Source organism: Macaca thibetana, chromosome 5 (assembly GCF_024542745.1).
Source record: "Macaca thibetana thibetana isolate TM-01 chromosome 5, ASM2454274v1, whole genome shotgun sequence".
Lineage (NCBI taxonomy): Eukaryota > Metazoa > Chordata > Mammalia > Primates > Cercopithecidae > Macaca > Macaca thibetana.
In genome coordinates, this window is record NC_065582.1 from 75876920 (window position 1) to 75901769 (window position 24850).

A 24850-nucleotide genomic window follows, 5' to 3' on the forward strand; every position below is an offset into this window, starting at 1 on the left:
CTATATAGTTAATACATATTCCTACACAATGGCCTTCAAAGGCAAGCTGGTGAGGTTATCCCAAAGAACAGATGGAACAGAGCTGGCGTATTTTGCTAATACCCTCCATGATATAGTCTGCGTTATCAGAAAGGCAAAAGAGAAAACCCTAAAAATAGAGAGAATGAATTTTATCATAAAGATATATGTCTCAATCCCCACATGCATACATGGTATAATAGATATCAAGAGTAAAGTTTTGGGCAAAACAACGTTTTCTCCCCTTTTCCACCAGAAAAAAAAAAAGGGGAGGTGGATCAAGCTTATAGTATAATTTTGATTAAGTAATTATTGTGTAATTTTTTTCTTAATTTCATTTTAAAACCATACATTTCCTATTTATTATTAGTAAAGCTCACATTGGGGGTGTAAAGTGACCAAAGTAGTGTTATTCCCACCTTATAGCAGATTTTCCACTGGAACGTAAATCTTTCAAGAATATTTTCAATTTACGGAAAGAGAATACTTTTATAGAGTAACACCAAACTTGCATGAATAATTCATATTTCTCAGATGTCACTGTCATTCTGAAAAAAAGCACTTTATATTCTTTTGAAAAATACTTAGAGACGATGATAGACTTACATTTGTCAAGTGCTAAGTTACATTAAAAGGGAGATTATATGTTGAAAAAATAAACTTCATCATAAAAGTTAATAAATAATTTGGCTAAAATAAATAACAAAGCACTTATAATAAATTTATCAGTAAAACAGCTAGTTAAACCCATTAAATCAATTTCACAAAACTGTTCTAATTTAAATGTATGTACATCAGGAAAAATCTGATGGAATACCTGAGACTGTGCATTAATATTGGCTCCTTCCTTAACAAGAACTTTGACAACTTCTGCTTGTCCAGCCAAAGATGCAATGTGAAGAGCGGTATTTCCCTTCTGTTTTGGAGAAACAAAATAGAAAATGTTCAAGGTTTCTGAATTTTGCAGAAATCAAAATGTGCAGGCATTTTCAACTTCGCTAATCACTTTAACCAATTAAAATCTGTTATTTTATCAAGATAGTAGGCCACTTATGAAGAGATTATTTTTTACCATCAAAAAAAAAATTTTTGGCCACCTCGTATAGTGTCTTCCTTTTCTATTTTCACAATATTGATTAGTGTTAACACAGAATGACTGTTTTCAATGAATCAAAAATTTGCAGGGGGTGTGTGTGTATGTGTCAGTATCTCATGAGATTCATGCAATTTAATCAACAACTAAAGAATCCTACTGCAAAGAAATATTAACTAAAAAGAAAGTTTACTGAAACATTGAGTTTCTTTCACCTTGCAAAGAAACCTAGGAATTTTTAGTGGTAGAGAAACGAACGGCTTATAGTTGTGTTTGCAGCTACTAGGGCACTTGGGAATATGTTGGGAATAAGAAAAATAAATTTTACATAAATCATAACAGTACCAATGATTTTCTACCATTTGCTACATCGAAATTTACCAGCCACAACACCAACACCAATGAAAAATAATTTAAACTTTTTGTGAAAATAAAAGCCAAGAGATTAAAAATACCTGTGATGTGATTAAAATAAATAACAAAAAAAAAAAAAAAAAAAGAAACCAGTATATTCCAGGCCATAAAGTTTGGACTCTAGTTCTCTTTCTGTCTCCAGCTCACTGTGGGAGCATTAGGCACTCACTTAATATTTGGGGGCCTCAGTTTTTTTCTGTTTAAAAACATGAGATTCTTTTCTGGGAAATTCTACAATTCTAATCTATGATTAAAAGTAAGCCTAATTTTAAAAATATCAATAGAGTTTAGAAGAAAGGAAAAACAAAAATAGTAATAAACACTTAAGCAAGCAAAATAATTGGCTTAATGAATACGCTATACTAACGTGGGCAACTACACACCGTCTCATACCAGTCAGAATGGCTCTTACTAAAAAGACAAAAAATAATAGATGTTGGTGGGGTTGTACAGTGGCAGCCTCAAACTCCCAGGCTCACGTGAGTGCTCCTCACGCTACAGCCTCAGTGTAGCTGGGATTACAGATGTGAGCCAGTGAACTGGGCTTCAAATAGATATCCTTTAAATATTTGTTTAAAATGTATTTGATGTGCCAGAGAGAAATGTTAATAAAAATGTTTACTCTCTCTTTACGTTCAAAGTAAGAAATGTATTGCATATAATGAATTCACATGTTTACTTCTGTGGAATTGCCAAAAATTGTTAGCTTGTTTTTGTTTTTTAATTTCTGCTAGAATTGCCGTTTACTATACTACAAGCAGAACCAATGCACATTTTGGCAATTATGCATGAGGCATTGGAATTCCAGGTTAACTGGCCGTATTTCTAATTTATTCTTGTACTTTTTTTTTGTTTCATTACTCCAGATAAGACTAGTGTCCCATCTAGAGACCAGAGTGTCTGACTTCTCTCTCTGCATCTTCCACAGCCATATTATCACACTCAAGGCTTGGTCAGCAGGCCTGGCTCTGATTAGCACTGTATTTTTCCAAATAAAATTTTACCTTCAAGAGACAAAGATTGTTGCCATTGATGATAGTTTTTTAAATGTATGTTGTTTATGAAATGAATCGTTGACAAGTTCAAATATTTTTTAGCAAAAGCAGCATCAAGGAACAGTTTCTGGTTTACCAAGCATTCCGTGCATTTCTTTAAAAATGAGTCCAATTTCCTTACCAAACACATTATGATGATAAAATCTAATATTACCCTGATAATTCAATCCATGACCCAAAATCTCTTTTCTTATTAGAGTATAAAGGATTCTGCATAGTCTCATACCAAACTGAATGTATACATTTAAAATTACTTGTTCAATTTCCATAGAGAAATTTCCCACATCAGTTTCTTTTTAAAAAATGAATTAACCATAGGAAAACAGGTGCTGCTGTCTACAAAGGATTATGTGAATCGCATCCTCTTTGTAAATCAAAGGGGGAAAGATAAAATTTTAGAAACCAGGTTTACAGATTTTTCAGACTCATGTCCCATAAGTCTTTAAATGAAACAATTCACTCTGCAGAGTTTAATGGAGAGGGTTTTAATTTTAATTCTGCAGGTTAAGAATCTTGGTATTCTAGCCAACCTCTGAAATGTACAAGAGGGAAAAGAAGCTTTAAGTGGGTGAGGTGTGGCGGTTCACGCCTATAATCCCAGCACTTTAGGAGGCTGAGGCAGGAGGATCGCTAGAGCCCAGGAAGGCAACATAGCAAGACCTCACCTATACTAAAAAAAATTTTTTTAATTAACTGGGCATGGTGGTGCACGCCTATAGTCTCAGCTACTCAGGCAGCTGAGGTGGGAGGGTAACTTGAGCCCAGGAGGTGGAGGTTGCAGTGAACCGTGATTGTACCACTGCACTACTGCCTGGGCAACAGAAAGAGACCTTGTCTAAAAAAATACATGAAAATGAAAAGCTTTAAATAATTCTCACTTTTCTAAGGAAAAAAATATTCTACCAGCATGAATATTACCTTAGTGGCAGAATCCACAGAGGATCCTCTTCCCAGCAGCTCCTGCACCAGCCCCACGTGGCCTTCCTTGGCAGCCAGATGGAGAGCGTTGAGTCCATTCTGAGAGAAGAAACAAACAAGGTTTTAAGAAGTGAAGTAATGAGGCAAACAGTGTCCTGCCAAGCATATAACCCAGAGAACAGACAGACTCTGATCACTTCTTTTTTTTTTTTTTTCCTTTTTGCATTAGAATCTTGAATCTATTAATTTAGGAGAGACTAATTTCAGTGTTTTAGATTCAGAGAGGCAATAAGGTAAGTATTCATTAGAAACATGGATTTTGGCAACTACATTTCAACAAATTTTTTTTAAACTAAGAAATCTCTAAATTTTTTAAATGATTTAAAGGAACAATTTTATATCATTTATTGTATTGGTGCAAAATTAAATTCTGCCCACTTTCTGGAACATGTACAGCTTTAGATTTTTTCAGTCCTTTTGTATCTCAAAGCAGCACTCTGCTAAGTGCTATTCACACTTACGAAGATGTACTCCACACCTCCTAGGATTTATAGACAACAGTTATACCTTGATTAATATTATAACTAACTCACTCTAACTAGCCACTCAGTGACTCAAAATACTGACCAACAATTTGGAAGAAACTTAGAAGAAAATTAATATGATTTTAAAACTCAAGAACAAATTTTTAAGAGGAAAGTATTAAGTTAATTCAACCTGGAAAACAGAATAAATATTAGTTTCTTCATCTTCAAAACAAGGATTAAAGTCTTCAACTGACACAGTAGTAAAGCTTAAACAGAGCAATAGAAATAAAGTGACAATTTAGCAGCTGGTTCATGGTGCCAGTTATTAGCTTCCATAGCCCACTTGTCTTATACAGATGGTATTCTAATATTGATACTGAATAAATTAACATTTTTCCCATGCAAATTGAAATACACTGTTTTACACATATCATATAGACTCAAGTAATGCTACAAAATGTTATTTCATAATAATCTCAGAAGCTAATCATAAATGTTTTTGGATGTTGAAATGGAATATAGAAATTATTTACATTATGTAGATTGTTATAGAAGAGTACTTATCTAAGAATGACCATGAGTCATACTTGTAATGTAAAAAAGAAGAAGTTGTACTAAATATGAAGGTTATAGAAACTGTCCTTCTTCTTATATTGTAACATTTAATAGTAATAATAATAATATTTCATTTTTAATTCCTGACTACTGAGTTGAAGTCAGTCAATAAAATGATCTTATTATGATGCTACAGTCAGAGAACCAAGACAGTCTTGATATTCTTGATAGGGCCTCCAAATTTAGAGACAAAAGGCATGATAATGATATGTAATATGATCAGATTTATAGTTCAGAGATGTGCTATCTAACAGTCTTCTACTGAAATGTAAATTTATGAGAGAATAATTTTAACATTGTAATTTGGGGAAGCTGCATCACGGTATAGATTCACTTCCAGCGATGTTCTATATATCTATCAGTTTCACTATGTCAGACTCATTTCTAGCAATGGTTTAAGTATCTCTCAATTTTATATATACTGCATACCAAATGGGAAACAACAAAGCAGGCTACTGTTGATAAGTCATTGATATTGACTTTATGTAAGTTAATGTTGATAAAATAATACGAACTTAGTCTTTTGACACAATCGGCAAATATTTATTGAGTTCTTATTGTGAGCTTGATGCTGGGCTTTGCAGATCTGTGAGTTCCAGGCGTGATATCATCTTTGATACCACAACTTCAGAATAATGCTATTTCCATATAATACCATTAAAATGGCTAAAAATATCAGGTAGATTTTTTAAAAAGATGATAATGCTACATTGAAACAACCATGCGCACATTAATCCTAAAGAACAAAGTTATCTTTTTTGTTTAGCACTTCTATCAAATTTTATAAAGAGTATTTTAACATTTTGTTCATAATCAGATTTATAATAAGCTCTATTCACTATTTCTCTTGCTGATTTTATGAAATATTTTCTCCATTGACTGCCTTTGTATGATCATATAAAGCTAGTGGATGACCCCAGGTAGAACAGATAGCCAATAAAAATGCTCATGGAACCATTTGAGTGTTTCTGATATACACAGAAAAACCACAGAGGAGTCCACTTGGAGAAGTTAAGGAACAGATTCAAGAAGATACAGCTAAACTTACATGAAGGTTAAATGTTTGCATCATCATCCATCAAACTGTTTTTCACCTTATTATAAATTCATAATTAATACAAACTTATTTGTTAATCCATAAGCATTTGCTAGGTGCCCACTAAGTGCTCAGCTCTCAGTGCTGGGTTCCAAGGGAGAAGTAAAGACACATTATGTAATTTTTGTCCCCATAAATATTTGGCCTCCAAATACTTATTATTAAACAACTGAAAATCAACTACACAGTAGCATATATTGTCAATGATTTAATTTTCAGATCTCTGGCTGCCCTGCTTTGCAAATGTTACATGTTGAATTAAGAGTTTCACAGTCTAAGTCTTTTGCATATCAGAAAAGTACAACTAACTTATATAACATTTTTAATTCTATGAAAATGTAAATATTTGGGAGAAGCCAACTGAAATATATGAGCTCTTGAAAGTTTTTGAAAGAGGTTAGAAGAAAGAGATAGAGAGAAAATGGGCACATCCAAAGGCAGTAATTGTGAAGGAAAGTGAAACTTGGCCTCTCAGTCCTCACCACCACTCTGAACGGACTTCAGTGTCAAGATTCCCCTAAGTCAAGAACTCTTCTCAAGATGAAATACGTGCCATAAATGTAGATACAAATAGTTGTGAAATATTACTACAATTTCACTGTGCCATTAGTATAAATGACAATGGCAAAAAAATAATTTAAAAAAATGACAATGGCAAAAGAAATAATCTATACAATGAAAAAAAAATCAAATTAAAAATGAAAATGACACATTTACATGTTCTCTATCCATTCTCACTCCTTAACACCCATATATCTTTTATCTGCACTTTTCCCATCTCTTCCACAGTAGCTTCTCTAAACCAAGAGTACTTATTCACTGTGGTGGGGTTAAGGATGTATTTAGTTTTTTATGAAGATCAGGAAAAGCAAAGTACATGATGCACCAACTTTGTCAGACACAGTTTAACTGAACTGACTGTGTCCTTGGCTGGTCTCCACAGGTTCCTGATTTAACAAAGTAAATCAAACTATAGGTGATACAAGAAGATATTTGTTTTATTAGTTACTCTCAGGTCTTCAAGGGTTTCTTTTAAATTCCCAAATGATAATTTAATGTGGTATTCACTAAGCCTTCATTAATTTAAAAATATTTACAATGAGATTTGGAATTTGGCTGTTCAGGTTATTGGTTATTTCACAGTGAAAGAATAAGAACGCTTTGAAGATGTCACTCTATATAGTCTGCTTCGTGATCTCTACTTCATCCATAGTGGGGTCCCGTCTAGCGCCTCTGGATAGTAAGTCCCTTTTTGGCCACTGATCTTTGCTCTCTGTCTAGCCCTATCAAGGGCTTTTTTTTTTTTTTTTTTTTTTAAATAATACAATCCCTAAAATATAGGGAATGACACTGAATATGGTAGTGAATTAGCCTGAGAGAAGAAAAAACTGTAAAAATTGGTCTTCGGAATCTTACTAAAATCAAGAAAAATGAAGAGGTTATGAGTGCTGAGAAATATTTGATGAATGAAAGAATAAGAAATGTTAATGATGTAAGAATCACTATTACATTTTACATATATTATATTACAGCATATTTTATTATATTTTACAGATGATGACACTAAAATTCTCAGAAGTCAAGTGATTTGCCTCAAAGATCATTATAACTTATAAGAGGAAGAGCAAAAAATTCAAACTCAGATCTATCTGATTTCCAAACCCATGCTTTTTTATTTAAAATAATTAAATGCTAAACCAGTATTTCAGACTGTAGGTCATGATGCATAACTGCTCATAAATTCAATCTAATGGACTGCTAATCAGCATGGTTCAAATCATGAAGTAGCATAAAGAAAAACAGAGTGCACTGTGGGTGGCAAGTATTGATTTGAGGGGTTTCTGGTGAAACTTTTTATACACACACATCTGTGTGTGTGTGCACATGCAGGCATGCTCTGGGTTACAAAAAAGCTAAAGAAGTTTAGTCAAGACCTGAGACAGGAGGTCATCTTGGGGAAACTAGATAACCTTTTAGATCAAATAAATAAAACATTGGCACTCACAAAGATCACTTAAGGGAGGATAATGGACATTTAGAAATGGTTTTGTTGGACCTAGATGACAGGTTGATAGGTGCAGCAAACCACCATAGCACATGTATACCTATGTAACAAACCTGCACGTTCAGCACATGTATCCCAGAACTTAAAGTAAAATTTTTTAAAAAAGAAAAGAAATGGTTTTGTTGGTAGGCTTATTTGAGTTTTCTGAACTTAATTTTCATTTTAGATGGGTGTTGTGATGCAAATAAGAGGATTGACAATGGGATGGAGCAGAATTCTTCATTTTGAGAATATTGGCTAAATCATGTCCATATTTGGGGTTCTGAGAGGGACAGTGGCAGAGTGGAGAACACAGGCATTGGGCAACAGGAAATCTGAGCTCCCATGCTGGCTCTCCAGTCCTAACAATAGGATTTAAGGTTTCTTCAATAGTAAAAAGGGAAAATGTCCTACTCTGCCTACCTCAGATATTTATGTAAGAGTATAAAATAGTGTAGGTTAATTCTGTTTGTAATGTATGAAGTAATAAACAAATGTAAGGTATTATTATTTCCTAGTTAGATGCAAACAGTAATACATGTATATATTCCTGCTCTCCCCATCCACAGCCCTGCCAATGTTCGTTCCATCACTAAGATTTAGCTAAATGTGATGAGATGAAATGAGCATTTTTGAGTTCAACATACGTTTACCTAGGCTAGCAAACGTATTAATGTATGCAAAAGTGATTTATCTTTTAAAAGTATTTTGAATTACAATAAAACCTAGGAAGCAGATGGGTAAAAGGAACTTGGTTTATTAGTAGTCACCCTTGTCAATAATTCAGACAGTTGCAATTTTACTACTGAACTCTATTTCAACTCTATTTATGTATTTATTTATTTAATTTTTTGAGATGGAGTTTTGCTCTTATTGTCCAGGTTGGAATGCAGTGGTGCAGTCTCGACTCGCTGCAACCTCCGCCTCCTGGATTCAAGTGATTCTCCTGCCTCCGTCTCCCGAGTAGTTGGGATTACAGGCGCGTGCCACCACATCTGGCTAATTTTTTTCGTACTTTTAGTAGAGATGGGGTTTCACCCTGTTGGCCAGGATGGTCTCAAACTCCTGACCTCAGGTGATTCTCCTGCCTCGGCCTCCTAAAGTCCTGGGATTACAGGTGTGAGCCACCATACGCAGCCTCAACTCTCCTATGTAAATGCCATTTTCATGCAGTCTCTCATTTCTTTGGTTAAATTAATTTTATAAGGATTATATAGGTAAATTATTTCTTTAATAGTTGGCTTAACATGTATAAAAACAAAACATTTATATAAGGCTCAAAGAAGAAAAATTATTTGAACTACTTGTTATAATAGTTATGGTTTAAAGGAATGTAAAAACTAAATTTAAAAGTGAGCAGCAAATCATTTAAATAATAGCTAAAACGTATCACAGTTTATTCTTCTGTGTAAGGTTCTGTTCTAAGCGCTTAATTGCATTAATTCATATAATCCTGAACTGAACATTTTGAATTATCAACTAGCTGGTGATTCTGGCTCAGAAACTGCACTTTGAGACCTCCTCCCCTTTATGTCTCCCTGGCCTCCGTAACACAAAAACCAATGGCCTCTGCATTATAATCCTATTTTATTTTCTTTAGACCTCAACTTCTCATTAGCTCTATTTTCTAATAGAAAATATCTCAGTCTCTAAAAATTATTTCTTTTAGGTTTGCAGATGTTTAATGTACAAATACATCAAAATTAGAAAAGAAAAACCATTAAAATGAATTCTAGAATGTTATGATGTCAAAATCATGCCAAGTTTAGCATTTAGAAGTGAACTCTAGGCAGGTGCAGTGACTCACGCGTATAATCCCAGCACTTTGGGAGGCCGAGGCGGGAGGATTGCTTGAGCCCAGGAGTTCAAGACCAGCCTTGGCAACATAGAGAGCCCTATCTCTATGAAAAATAAAAAATTAGCCGGACTCAGTGGTGTGCATCTGTAATCTCAGCTACTTGGGAAGCTGAGGCTGCACTCCAGCCTGGGTGACAGAGCAAACCCCTTGCCTCAAAATAACTAAATAGATAGATAAGTAAATAAATAAAAGTAAATGCTAAGTAAAAATGGAGGAAAGGGTTTAGAATGGTTTCTCCCTTAAGCTTTTTTTTTAAAGTAACAAAATTCTGTGTTTCTAAGATCAGATGACAAGTAATGAGAGTATAATTTCCAGAAGTTTTTAAAGATACAACCCAAAAGACTAGGTCTTAGTTCTGCATGTTTATCACTAACTCATTTACCATTTCAATGAACCCATCTTAAAAGAGGGCATTAAAAACCTGAACTTTCTCCTACTGACATAGAATTTATCAAGGTTGGCAAGCAGGGGAAGGAGTATGTACCACGAAACAAAAGAATTCTCTAGTGAGACACCCAGCAGTGGACACGCCTCCAGGCACCAAGGATGAGATCAGAATTGAGAAGAAAGAGGTGGCAGGACCTCGAAGGAAAGGAAGCAAAATGGGAGAGTAGAACTAAAGAAATTCCACAGCGGATTCCAGTGTGTGCCCTATCCTCCTGCTTCTAACGAGGCACAAGTGAAGAAACATTTTTTAACAAAATATTAAACTCAGATAAAACATGATACAGAGTTTTCAAATTAATAGACTAGGGGTAGCTTATATTCAACAAATAGTAACTAAATTCAAGTATTCACATACTAAAACATTTGTTGACTATTTATTGTATGCTAACATTGTGCTAGAAACCAAGTCTATATTTCAATGTATCCATATAAAAGTTTGGTAATATTATTAGAGAATTACAATGACTTCTGATCTTCTCCACATTTTTTACAATTTTAATTAAAAACAAGCCAAATTTGGCATGGTGGATTCTGTGGGAAAGGAGAGGAGGGAGCATCAGACAATAAAAGCTTTGCCGAGTCTTCTAAATAACACCCTGGTACTCTGTTTTTCTTCATTATAAAATAATTCCTATAAATGGCATTTGGTATCAATTTCAGGTATGTCTGAGACACACAAGCTGGCTTAGTCACTTTCTCCTCTGAGCAATCATAAAATTTGGTTCTTTTCACCAATTTATTGTATTTGCATGTTTCCTGTTTATCTTCCCAACAAGACTTTTCATGGGAAATGGTCAAATTCTATTCATATTGGTAACCTCTACACCTAATATAGTACCTGGCACAAAAAAGGTGCACTTCAATAATATTTGTACAATAAATGGGCTAATTAATAATGTGTACAGTATGAAGGTAAACAGGAGTTTGCTTAATTCATCCAGGTACTCTACATTTTGTCAGCAAATGCAAGTCAGTGCATGAACAAGTCAGCTATAAATAAATCCATCTTTGGAAACACAATCACGAGACATTCACTCTCTGAGGCCTGTATTGGTTACTATTAACACATACAAGAGGAAACTAGATTCTGAAGGAACGACTTAATTTAAATAGCCTTTGTTATTAAGGATCTCAGAGTTCTGTGATAATTTTTAAATTTTACATGTTTATTTTAGTGCCAATCTAAAAAACATTAATAGAAGCATATTCTGGATCATCTGGATAATCACATTTAATTAACATTTAGTAATTTTTTGTTCTTGGTCATGTTTCTAATTGTGTTGATTTCAATGAATCACTTAAAGGGAACATTCAAATTTTGATGCAGTTTTTCTCAAACTGAGGCACACAGATGTATTTTCTTATGGGACCAAAAAAAGTTTCCCCCCCCCCGATAAATAGAAGAAATGCTGCCTTAAGAGATGGTTTGTAAACAGAACTTGATAATATGTGGGTCTTTCCATCTAGAAAGCAGAGTGGATGCGTAAGGAGGCATGACTAGAACCTTCCTAAGTATTAGAAGCTTTCCTGTGTCCCACGGGACTATAAATTATCAAAAAGAAATTATAACAATTTATTAAGAAACTTTATAGCCAAAATCAGTAGGAATATTCTTGTTAGTACTTGTCCAGAATTTGTCCATCCAGCTACTCTCATGTGGCTGAAATAATCATTTGTGGCTAGCCTAACTTTGTTAACCAAATTCTATCTAAATATAACCATCAGAGCCATAATTTGGTCTCCCAAATGAGTGTGCACAACACAATTGATTTTCATATGTATCACTTGAGGCCCCAATCATCTCCTTTTAAAGTAGAGAAGTATGTTGTGAAGATTATACATACGTACATATGTATATACACACACACTACATCACACACACACACACTACATCACACACACACACTGTAGCACAGTGATGAGGATGTAACAGGCATGTAATAAAGGTAACTATTATTTGATATAACACGTATTATTATTTCCCACTTCATGAGTGGATAATTTGAGATTCAGAATGATTTAAGTGGCTGGCCCAATGTCCAGTGCTCACTCATTCATTTATCAAATATTAATTGGACATCTATTATGTGTCAATCCTGGGTCTTGTTCTTTCCAGCACTGCTCCTGTCATTATATGACACTGAAGCTTAAATTCTAGTTTATAAATGATTCTTTGAAATTGGTTCATATATGTCAGCGATAGCCTCCCTCCCTGGTAAGTTTAATTTTAACCCTGTTTATATTTGTATAGTCTGTGAGCTTTTCTTTTTAAACCCCTCAATTTTCCCGTGCTGCTAAAATTCCAAGTTCCCAGTTTGTGGGACTTGCTTTCCTGTCTGCATACTGCAAAATTGTTAGCTGGGGACACAATCAGTTAATAAGAAACGAGTGCCTTCTTTAAGACACAAAAATTTCACTAAAAGTAGAGTTGTTAAAAAGGGCCAAAGTGACCATCATTAGCTTGGCGTCCAAACTTATAATTCCAAGGGAACTTGAATAACAGATCTCTTGAAAAACTTCTGATGGTTACTTTGGAAGAGAAACTATATTCTCAACTTTCTGATAAATGGCTTTCTCTGCCTGCTTCCCTCCTCTAACTCCCATGGGCACTATTGCTGTCTTCCTTTATTCCTCAAAGGAAACATCACACTGCAAATTCTCTTTTTCCCAAGGGCAGTAACAGCCTTCACTGACTCCAGCAATGACTGCATACCCACTAAGGTGCAGGGATTTATTTCAAACTGTCCCCTCTGCCCGCTTGACCGTGCATAAAGAGTTTTTTTTTTTTTTTTTAAGTAATGACAGTTTAGGGGGTGGGGTGGGGTGTGGAATGGGGAATTGTCCTTATGCCCCATGGTGTGCTTTATGGGCTCTTGCTCATCCGCATCTTGGTCTTTTTTATTCTACCCTGAAGACCTTTCATTTCTGAGGAAAAAGGTAAAAAAACGAACTGAGTGTGGGGACTAAAAACAACTGCCACATGAGGCTCTACACTTACACATATGCAGGTTCATTCACAGACAGTTGCCCTGATCATGCCCACATCAATCTGACAACCACTGCTTAATTCTACACAATTTCCTTTTTTTCTAAGAAGAGAATCCCCAATTTGAAGAAGTTGCCATTTTAAAATAAGGTTTCCTTTTTCTTTTCTTCTATGTATTCCATAAGATAAGAGACCTTGAAAAGACTAGAGATCATAGGATTTGTTTACTTCTTTACAATCAGAGAGAGAGAGAGGGGGGGGGGAGAGAGAGAGAGAGAGGAGATATCCAGGAGGGCAGAGAGGGATGGGTGGAAAGTACTGAGAAACCTCTACAGAGCGAGGAAAAGACTGTTTAGAATCTTTTTTCAGCCTTTTCGCCCTGGTTTTTCTTCATCTTCGTGGATTTATCTACCTTCAGTCTTTGATGTTGCTGACCTTCAAATGGGGTTTTGTGTGGACATCCTTTTTGATGAGGTTGATGCTATTTCTTTATGTTTGTTAGTTTTCCTTCTAACAGTCAGGCCCCTCTGCTGCAGGTCTGCAGGAATTTGCTGGAGGTCCACTCCAGATCCTTTGCCTGGGTATCACCAGCAGAGGCTGTAGAACAGCAAAGATTGCTGCCTGTTCCTTCCTCTGGAAGCTTCGTCCCAGAGGGGCACCTGCCAGATGCCAGCCAGAGCTCTCCTGTACGAGGTGTCTGTTGGCTCCTGCTGTAAGGTATCTCCCAGTCAAGAGGCAGGGGGGTCAGGGACCTCGCTGAGGAGGCAGTCTGTCCCTTAGCAGAGCTCAAGCACTGTGCTGAGAGATCCACTGCTCTCTTCAGAGCTGGCAGGCAGGAACATTTAAGTCTGCTGAAGCTGTGCCTTCCCTATTTAATAAATGGTGTTGAGAAAACTGGCTAGCCATATGCAGAAAACTGAAACTGAACCCCTTCCTTACACCTGATATAAAAATTAACTCAAAGTGGATTTAAAACTTAAGTGTAAGACCTAAAACCATAAGAACCCTAGAAGAAAACCTAGGCAATACCATTCAGGACATAGGCATGGACAAAGACTTCACAACTAAAATACTAAAAGCAATAGCAACAAAAGTCAAAATTGACAAATGGGATCTAATTAAACTAAAGAGCTTCTGCACAGTAAAAGAAACTTTCATCAGAGTGAACAGGCAACCTACAGAATGGGGAAAATATTTGCAATCTATTCATCTGACAAAGGGCTAATATCCAGAATCTACAAGAAACTAAAACAAATTTACAAGAAAAAAAACAATGCCATCAAAAAGTGGGCAAAGGTTATGAACAGACACTTCTCAAAAGAAAACATTTATGTGGCCAACAAACATATAAAAAAAGCTTATTATCACTGGTCATTAAAGCAATGCAAATCAAAGCCACAATGAGATACAATCTCATGCCAGTTAGGATGGCTATCACTAAAAAATCAGGAAACAACAGATGCTGGAGAGGATTTGGAGAAATAGGAGCACTTTTACACTATTGGTGGGAGTGTAAATTAGTTCAACCATTGTGGAAGACAGTGTGGCAATTCCTCAAGGATCTAGAACCAGATATAGAACCAAACCATTTGACCCAGCAATCCCATTACTGGGTATACACTCAAAGGATTATAAATCATTCTACCATAAAGACACATGCACATGTATGTTTATTGCAGCACTATTCACAATAGCAAAGAGTTGGAACCAACCCAAACGCCCATCAATGATAGACTGGGCAAAGAAAATGTGGCACATATACACCATGGAATACTATGCAGCCATAAAAAAGGATGAGTTCATGTCCTTTGCAGGGACGTGGATGAAGCTGGAAACCATCCCAGCAAATTAACACAGGAACAGACAACCAAATGCTGCATCTCACTCATAAGTGGGAGTTGAACAATAAGAACACATGGACACATGGAGGGAAACATCACACACCGGGGCCTGTTGGGGAGTGGGGGGCTAGGGGAGGGATAGCATTAGGAGAAATACCTAATGTAGATGATGGGTTGATGAGTGCAGTAAACCTCCATGGCAAGTGTATACCTATATAACAAACCTGCACGTTCTGCACAGGAACCAGAACTTAAGGTATAATAATAATAATAATAAAAGAATCAATGGTCAGCAACAAAAACAGAATATGTGAACATGAGTTGGCAAAATCTCAACTACTGCAAAAGGGCTGGATGATTCTTAAAGGCACAAAGAAAATAACCAAGGAGAAAAATGATTAGGCAGGAATGGCAGCTTCACCTCATCTCACACACCACCTTGTGTTTGTAGTGCATACTGGAAAAATTGCAGCGAGTATAAATTCCCATTAAGATCTTTCCTCTGTTGGTCTCCAACAGCAAAAATCAAGATGGGACTCCTGAACTCTACAGACTCCTGGATAGATTCCCCCCACTTCTTTCTCCAGACAATCTCTACAACGTCACCATTGCTATCTGCTTGGGACTGTGTGAGCTAAACTTATCACGTCCTCTATCCTTGTTTGTGGTAGTCACCAACTCCACCATCATCCCTGAAAATCTTATCCCTCTCCGCCTCTGTATACCTCCTTTTCTGATTCTATCTCCTATCACTTCCTGTTTCCCAAAACTCCCACACTGATCCTTTAGAATGCATGGGTGTAGTCATTAGCAAAAAGTCTGGGCTAAATCTCTTCTCTAAATATCCCTTTTAAGCTTCTTGCTCTAACTAGAATCCAAAGACACTGCTTCCCTGAAGTCTACTCAAATGATGGATACTTGAGTAGAAGCAAGAAGCAAAATATAGCTCCCCCAAGTTCGGTGATTAATAGGAATATGGATTGATACTAATAGGAATTGATATTAATAGGAATATGGATTGATAGAAATATAGATCACTGACATTGGGGGAGCTATATTTTGCTTCTTGCTTCTCATCGCTCTTTTAAACTATTTTTCTTCCTCCTTTTTTTAAACCTCCTGATGTCATCAGCCTGTATCCTCTTGATGCCATCCCATGTCCCTTGAGAATTTTAGCTTCTAGCTCACTGCCACTTTCTCCTACATATACATAGGTGACTTTTCCAAAACTCCAGGTTTTCAGGTTCTTGAATTCCTCTCTGCCAATGATTTCTTCTTTTCTCTACCTTATCCACTCCCTTCCATGGTCACATTCTAGACATTTTCCTTTCCAATAATTGTAAACTTCCTCTAGTATTTCAATTTTAAACATCCAACCCTCTGAACACTACTTACTCTCTTGCTAATCCACTCATCCAACTCCAGCAATCCTTCAATCCTTAACAGTTAGAGTCTATTCATCTTTTCACGGTGCCCACTTACCTCCTCACTTGGCGTGAATATTATGCATAGTCTTTATCGTTATTTTATTCATTCCCTTATATGCATCCTCAGTTCCCTTGTGTTTCTCTAGTTCTGCCATATATGTTTAGCTAAACCACATTCCTGGCTATATATAACTCTCCATGTGATCCCACGTCTGAACGTAGCTGCAGAAGAACACACACACGCCACCTAGATTCGCTTTAAATTCCTGATCATGATGCTCAAGCAGACCCTTCATGCTGCCTGGCAATCATACTGTCTTACCCTCAATTGCTATCTCTCTTACTCTCCTGGATTATTTCACACCTTCTCCCTCTTCCACCTCCACCCTCTCCTCTCCTATCTTTACTCTCAGCTGATAACCTAGAATCATATTTCACTGAAAAAAAAAACAGAAGCAATTAGAACTTCCACCCCACATCCAGCTCCCAGCATGGCACCCACACTACTTCCTGCTCCTCTGCCCATACACCTTTCCTTTACCTTAACTATCCATGATTCTGGCAAAAGCCAGTCCCTCCGCTTGTGCATCAGGCTCCATCCCCACTTCTCATCAACTCAAGGACACCATCCAGTAATTCTCCCATCTCTCTCTCTCTCTCTCAAATTATTGATTTTTCCTTCCCTGTTGATTATTTCTCCATCAACAAAACAAAGCTATTATTTCTTTCCTATTACAAAGAAATCTTTCTTAATTCCACTTCTTCTTCCAGCTACTTTTCTTATTCTTTTCTTTCTTATATAGAAAGAGCCCTTGAAGCAGTCCTTGGTCTGCCCGTCATCCATTGAATGAGCTCCAGTCCAGCTTTCACCTCTCCACTCCACCAAAATTGCTTTGATCAAGTCACCAGTTTCCATCACATTACTAAGGCTGTTGTTCAGTTCCTCAGCTTATTGGATCAACAGCATTTTACAGAGTTTATCATTTCATCCACCTGAAAATAGGTCTTCTAAGAAATCACATTCTTCGGGTTTTCTTCCTACATCCCTGGACACCCTTTCCCATTCTCCTTGGTGGCTTCTCATCTTCCTGACCTTTAAATATTGTAGTACTCCAGGGCCCGGTCCTTGAACCTATTCTATTTTTCATAAACTCTCTCTCTTTTGGTGATCTCATGCAGTACCACGGTTTTGAATACTATCTATATACTGGGTATGCCAAAATGTATACTTCAGGCCAAAATCTTTTCTCCGGACTCTAGAAAACTCACATATACAACTGCCTACTCAATATCTTGGATATCACACAGACAAACCAAACTTAACATGTTCAAAACTGACCTGCTGAGTATTCCCTCAAACCTGCTCCTCACACAGTCTTACCCACCTCAGTTAATAAAACTTCAGCTCTCATTCTTTCCATTGTGACCTCAACCCTCATGTCTAATTCCTCTTTTGCCTTCATCCTACACTAACTCCATCAACAAAATCAGCTTTTGAAATGTATCTAGAATCCAGCCACTTCTCACCAATTCTCCTGCCTGTTGTCCTACTGTAAAACACCTCACTTCTCACCTAAAGTATCACAAAAGTGTTCCCTGCTTCTGTCCTTGTTCCCTTTCAGCTTGAGCGTTACTATTAAGACTCATCAGTGTATGTCACTCCTCTACTAAGAACCCTCTAATCACTTCTCTGCTCATTCGGAATTAAAGCCAAAGTTCTTAAAATAGCCCACAAGGCCTTACATGACCCGATGCTGCTTTCTGCTCTCCCCAACCTCCTCCTACGCTTCCTCTCCCTCATTCTACTCCAGGCAGGCTTGCTTCCTTGCTGTCCCTTGAACATGCCAACATGCTCCCTCTGTGGGGTTCTCTCACCTGTCAAGCCGTCTTCTAAAATGTGCTCCCTCCACAGCGTGCATGGCCTCCTTGCTCAATTTCTTCAGGTTTTCTTCTGCCCATCCCCTCTAAAGTGATGCACCACTCCCATTCCACTCCTCTCTCTTTCTCCCCTGCTGTATCTTCCTCCATATCACTCACTGCCTTCTCTCCTCTCAGGTTGTAGATTGCGAGCTTTATGAGAGCAGAGTTTTTGTCTCTCTGCACTACTCCATCCCCAGTACCTAGGACAGAGCCTGCCACTGAGTAAACACACAATACATGTTTGAGTAAGTAGATGAACAAATAGTGTGCCTGAGTCCAGCCTGGCAGAAAAAAAAATACTGTGATTCTACTGTCCGAGATGAGCTAGGAAGAGTCGAGTGGCTGCTTGGAGTCAGGTATTAAAATCCATGTCGTTTAGCCATAGAAAGAGAGTGTTCAAGAGAATTTCCAGAATATAAAGTGTCCTGTTCCAATCTAAACCACTACAGTGGAGTACTTAAGAATACAGCCATAGAAATAATTTGCATGAAGCTACTCCCAGCATTTTTAAAATGAAAGAAGAGGCACATTTTTAAATCTTCATAAACCTGTCTAATTGTATATAGAATGAAATTTTGAGAGCTGGGGGCAAGTAGTTGATGAAAACTCTCTATTGGATTTACTTTACATTGAGCAAATATCAACAAGTAAACTAAAAATTCTAAGTACTCAAAATATTAGACAGGTGTTACTCAATTCTAACCTGAATCACCACTACCCAGTATAGAGCAAGGACCAGCACTGACGCATCAAAAGAGATTACAGGATGGTACAGAATCCAAAACCACATAACCAGAACCAGATGAAAACATCACCTTTTGCTTCTTCTAAATGAGGGGTCAATAATAAGCATTTAGCTATATAGTTATATTTTTGCATATATATTTGTGCCAAATTTAACTGGTTAGGAAACTGTACATAGTTCATTCCATGTTCCATTAATTCCATGAACTTAATTCTCCCCTATTCATTTTTGTTGTTTTTATAAGGTCCCAGGCTAATAGAATTGTTTTAGTATTTTTAAAGAGAAGTCTAAACCAGATGAACCCAAATGGCATTTGTGAAAAAGATTTTAGTTCCAGATAAATATTTTAGTTTAATGCAACCCAGATAAATAGTAACTTTACCAAATTGCTACTAATCATAATTTTTTTCCTATTTGGTGATACAGGCTATGGCAATACCTTTTATGTTCTGTCCTGCTTGTGCGAATCAGTGCTACTTTTGCTAAAGCTTAGGTTGAGAATCAATATTTTTAAAATCACATTATTATAATAGGCATCATTTTCACTAGTATTTATTGAGTACTTGCTCTGTCAAGCTTTTTGCAAACATCTCACTTAATCATCAAAACTACCCTAAAACTTCAGTGTTGTTATGCTTACTCCAGTTGAGAAAACTCAGGCCTGCAGAAGTTGACAGGGTCATTCACCTGGTAAGTGGGGAAAACTAGAATTTGGTTTCCAGCATCCACACTGTTAATGTGACTTCCAAATATGCTTCACAGTCTGAGTCATACTGTGTGAGCATATGCTAAAGTCATTGTTGGGTGTATCTTCTTGTTGCTAAAGGTCTGCTATTTGAGGAACACTAATATTGTTTTGAAAATGATGCTTCGACCTTGCCTTCTGTTTATAAAAAAGGAAACACAGGATTTAACTGATAATTTTGCACCTTTAAACTCCGATGGTAAAAGGCCAAGACCAAAAATCAGGGCATTTTAAGACCTGTTAATCACTGGTATCATATCTAGGATTGTATTAAATAAATGCTAAGTGATAGTCTTTCATTTTGAAGTCACTATAGTGAAACGAATAAATTGCATACATGGTGAAAGTATCTGAAACTACTGGGGTTTTTATTGGCTGTAACTGGCTATAAACTTTTATTAAAATATTATACAGTTTATTTTTAAGGTCCGCATGTTAATCTTGTTTGTAACAGTATTAAATTATGCAGAATTACTAAATAGGTAATAGGTAAGAATGTAAGCCTTTATGAGTTTCAGAAATAAATTGAATGCTAAGATTTATTTTCTCTTCTAAATATACAAGAGATAACGTGGTAAATAGATGACTGGTGTAATCTTTTAAAGAAAATAAAAGTTAACCATATTTGTAATCATTTAAAAAAGAAAAATGAAAACGACATCCTTTTAGAGTATTTTCATGTGCCAAATTTATGAATTTTCTGCATATCATTTAAATGATTAAAAGCAAAATAGTATTTGGGAATTATACTTTAAACTTCTCATGGTAGTTGTGAAACCAATTTTATAAAGAAAAAACATTGATTCAAATTTCAGTTTAAGGAATCTTAGCACGCCAACACATGTGATATTTTTGGAAAGCTGGTGCAGCCCAGATTGCCTTTCATTGAGAAATACAACAGAGTACAGAAAGTCCTGGTTTCTATATTACATGTTGTAATGCTCCCTAGAAACTAAGGCTTAGTAGCAAACTGGAGGATACATTTTCTTTTCTTCTTTCATATGCCATATTAGCTTTGAATATTGTATATTTGGAAATAGCAATAGTTTGGCTGAATAGTTGTCTCTTTTACTTTTCTGGGTATTTGGAAATCATTTCCTGTTCTATATTGTATTTGAGTTTTAGCAGTAATCCTGGTGGTGGTGCTCTTTGACTTAAAAGATCTTTTAACTACGTATGAATAAAGTTCTTTTTATATTAGCAGTAGTAGATTAAAAATAAGTTTTCAACTTTAAGATAAAGGACATCACCACTGTATTACTTTGAAGGGCAGCTCCAAATAGCTACTCCAAAAGATATCCTGCAGCAGAAAAAAGCTTGGACATGGGAGACAGACAGATCCATGTGGCCCTGGGAATGTCACTTAACCACTGTGGGCCCAGTTTCTACATTTGTAAACTTGAGCTAATCCCTATCTCACAATATTTCATCTCAGTTGACTGATAAGACACCACATGTAAAGCCCCAGCACAAAGTCTAATACACAGTAGCTAAGTAGGTAACATTAGTCACTGTATTTCCCTAATCTTTATTTAATTAATATACTGTCTCGAATACTATTAATAAAAATACAGAACCAGCAAGCCCATCAGACCACATTTACTTTGGGGAATTTTTTTTTTTTCTTTTTTTTTTTTTTAATACGGAGTCTCACTCTGTCACCCAGGGTAGAGTCCAGTGGCGCAATCTTGGCTCACTGCAACCTCCACTTCCCTAGTTCAAGCAATTCCCCCACCTCGGCCTCCTGAGTAGCTGGAATTACAGGCGCATGCCGCCACGCCCAGCTAATTTTTTTGTGTCTTTAGTAGAGACGGGCTTTCACCATGTTGACCAGACAGGTCTCAAACTCCTGATCTCAGGCAATCCACCTGCCTCCTGGCCTCCCAAAGTGCTGGAATTACAGGTGTGAGCCACTGCACCCGGCCTGTTTTATTTATTTATTTTTTATTTATTTATTTATTTATTTATTTTAAGAGACAGGGTCTTACTCTCTCACCCACTCAGGCTGAAGTGCAGTGGCACGATCATAGCTAACTGCAGCCTGGAACTCCTGGGCTCAAGCAATCCTGCCTCAGCCTCCCACTTTAATCCCAAAGTGCTAGGATTAGAGGTGTGAGCCACCACACCTGGCCTTGCATTTACTTTATAACTGGTGAGTTTGGGGAATTGAGGAGAATCAACCTCATATTTTGAGTGTAAGTCAATTTTAATTTGTATAATTCTTGGTTAATTATATACTGTAATTGTAATTAGAACACATGTACCTTAGAAACTCCTTTTACATTTCATAATTTAACTTACATTGCAACCCAGGGATATAAGCATTGAATGTATTGTTTTTATCCTGTTTTACAAGTTAGAAAAATGTCACTTTCTGAAGTGAACTGACTTCTTAAAAGTAGAGATGAAACTTGAATTTGAACCTGTGGGCTCTAAATTTTGTGTGGGCTTCATGACATCATGTTGCCTTCTCACAGAAATAAATGTTCTTTCCTTTTATAGTGACATGTTAGTGGATGGCTGGCCACTACAAGAGAAAGCTAACTCAAGAAGCTAAGATTATCTATAAATATAAGAATTGAGTATTTACTGATGAGAGATTATTGTTTCTCAAAATAATCCTAAGACCTTTCATACAATTAATGTATTTGTTATACTTTAGTGTGAAGTAGATTTGGTTTGAAATGAGCTTTACTTTCCTTGGGTTCTCTTTTTTGGCATTATTTATGATAAGTTTACCTAAATGAACTAACAGTTTCATTGCTTATTCTCTAGAATATTGCAAATTTAGAAAGTTAACAAATAGATATTTAGGGAGTGCATTTAATCTACTTAAAGAAACCTAAGTTTACATCAAAAGTATTAAATATTTCATATTCAACTTCATAAGTATTATATAGAATAAGTCTATATATCCATAGGGAGTTTGAATGTTCTTTCATTTCTTAAGGTAACTAATGTATCTAAAGTTCAAATTATTTGTCCAAAGAACACAAAAAACATATCAGATAAAATGATTCATAATGAAAAATAAGATGAAGGAATGTAGGTGCAACACACGAAGATTTTACATATTGGGATACAGTAATGTGGGTTTATTCCGTAAGTCAGTGTTAAGAACTATGTAACGTTCTTGAGATTTATCTTACAAAGAATTAAAAGCTAAACCGTTACTGTTTCATAATGCTAGTAGAAGATACAAGTCTTCTGGGTCAGAAACAAAGGATGTTGTAATTCAGAGCAAAAGCAGTAGCCAAGTGTCAGCCTGTTGCTTATACCAGTTTCCTATCCCTTTCTTCCCGCATATCTAACAGGGTTGACACAAAGGACCAATGATGGATGCCCGTACCTGTGGGTTGTGTTAAAAGAGAACACTGACCTTGGGGGATTCATACAGGCCTGCTTTGTAGCTAGAGGGAGCTATCACCTAATCCCTCAAGGTTGCTTATTGCAAACACCACCCTGAGAAATGGCCCAGATAAAAAGCAATCCCAAAGTCTTTTATTCTTGTTATTCCCAAGAGTATCTGCAGGACTGCTCAGGGCCACAGCAGAATACCTTTCCCAACATCAAGTAGCTTTCAACATGTTTTCATGATAAGAGACACACTTCCCTAAAATATGAGAAATATTGACATCAGTGACAATGCTCTTTATGCCAGTGACTCTGAAGAGGAAGGAGGGAAATCCTGTACCCTTTGCAAACGCCTGCAGATGATTTTGATACAACCACCTCACTGATCTGGGCATTGGTGGCCATATAGGGTAGCCATAGAAGTTTGGGGAGGAAGGAAGTGTTGTAATCTTTTTATTTTATTTATCACTCAAGGCATTGTGTGGAGAATTGATCAGAGTAGACAAGACTGAAGACAGAACCCAATAAAAAGGCTTTTATGACAACTCTGTTAAGTACCTCAAGGTGATCCAAGCTTATGCAATCTGGATACAGAAGGTGAAAAAGAGAGGAGTGCTGGGCTGGAGAGGGGGAAAATGAGGAATGGGAAACAGTTGGGTTGGAATGGCACATTGTTGAGGAAATCAGCAGGTAGGAATTAGGGAGTACAGTAAGTTTGAGGATAAGATACCAGGTTCAGTTTTTGAAAAGTTGTTATTGAAAGATTTATTAATTTCAATTGTCTATAAATTAAACATAACTGGGTTCAATATATACCAGGATGTAGAAAAAGGAATTTATATATAATTTAGAATCCAGTAGTGACATTTACCTCCTTTTCACTTAAAATTAGCCAGAATTTTTCACTTCGTAGTTAGGTCTCTGTCAAACACACACACACAAACACAACACAACATTTAGCATTAAAGTGAATACTGCAGTCCACTAGACACTTTAGTTCATGATGTAAAAATCTTAGCCAAAAATAGCACAAAAATGTCAACATTGGCACCAAATAATATCCAAAGTGTATAATACTCTCTAAAGTCCTTATCAAATGGGCACAATGAATGGACACATCATTTACAATAATAATTTCAAATTATTCTCATTATAAAGCATATTTTAAAATTAATTAGGAGAAAATTTTATCCTCTTATTTCTCTATACTAAATTGTAATAATCAGTTTCCTCTGAGTAAAGTACATATAGTCAAGAAGGAAAGAAGCCAAGGTCTGGATTACTAGATGATAAATGAGAAGTAAAACATCATTCTTGGTCAAAATTTCAGCTAAAGGTGGCCCAAATCATTGCATAAACAAAATTGGCATTCAGTTGTTGTTTTTAATCTGTCTACTTTTTCAGCTACATATAGCTCTAGATACATCTGATGCTTGAAAAGTTGGTAAGGGGGCAAAAATGGGGTTTCAGAAGTCTGAGTCACTGATATTTTAGTATTTTTAATAAGACAAAAATAATCTTGGACTCTGAGAATGTACTGAGTGTTTCTTCGTTGCACAACACAGAGCCAGCTGTCATGTTCTTACCTGATTGCAGGTATTGATGTCTATGCCCCCCTTCAGATATTCCACGACTTTGTCCAGGTTGCCTGCTCTGGCAGCACGGAGGAAGCTCGCGTTGCTGTCAGACTGCGAGAAAAATAAAAGACCTTTAGTGAACTATTGATGACATAGAAATGTATCGAATA

General features: G+C 36.4%; 1 protein-coding gene across 38 annotated transcripts in view; it reads right to left on the reverse strand.

Annotated features, from left to right (window-relative positions):
- The window catches only part of ANK2 (ankyrin 2), a 695484-nt gene that overhangs the window by 184231 nt on the left and 486403 nt on the right, over window positions 1-24850 (reverse strand). For all 38 annotated transcript variants that reach the window (XM_050792405.1, XM_050792409.1, XM_050792407.1 and 35 more), the window contains 3 exons: window positions 24690-24791; window positions 3499-3597; window positions 836-934 (listed from right to left, as the gene is read on the reverse strand). In XM_050792405.1, the coding sequence (XP_050648362.1) occupies window positions 836-934; window positions 3499-3597; window positions 24690-24791 (300 nt within the window). The remainder of the gene's footprint in view (window positions 1-835; window positions 935-3498; window positions 3598-24689; window positions 24792-24850) is intronic.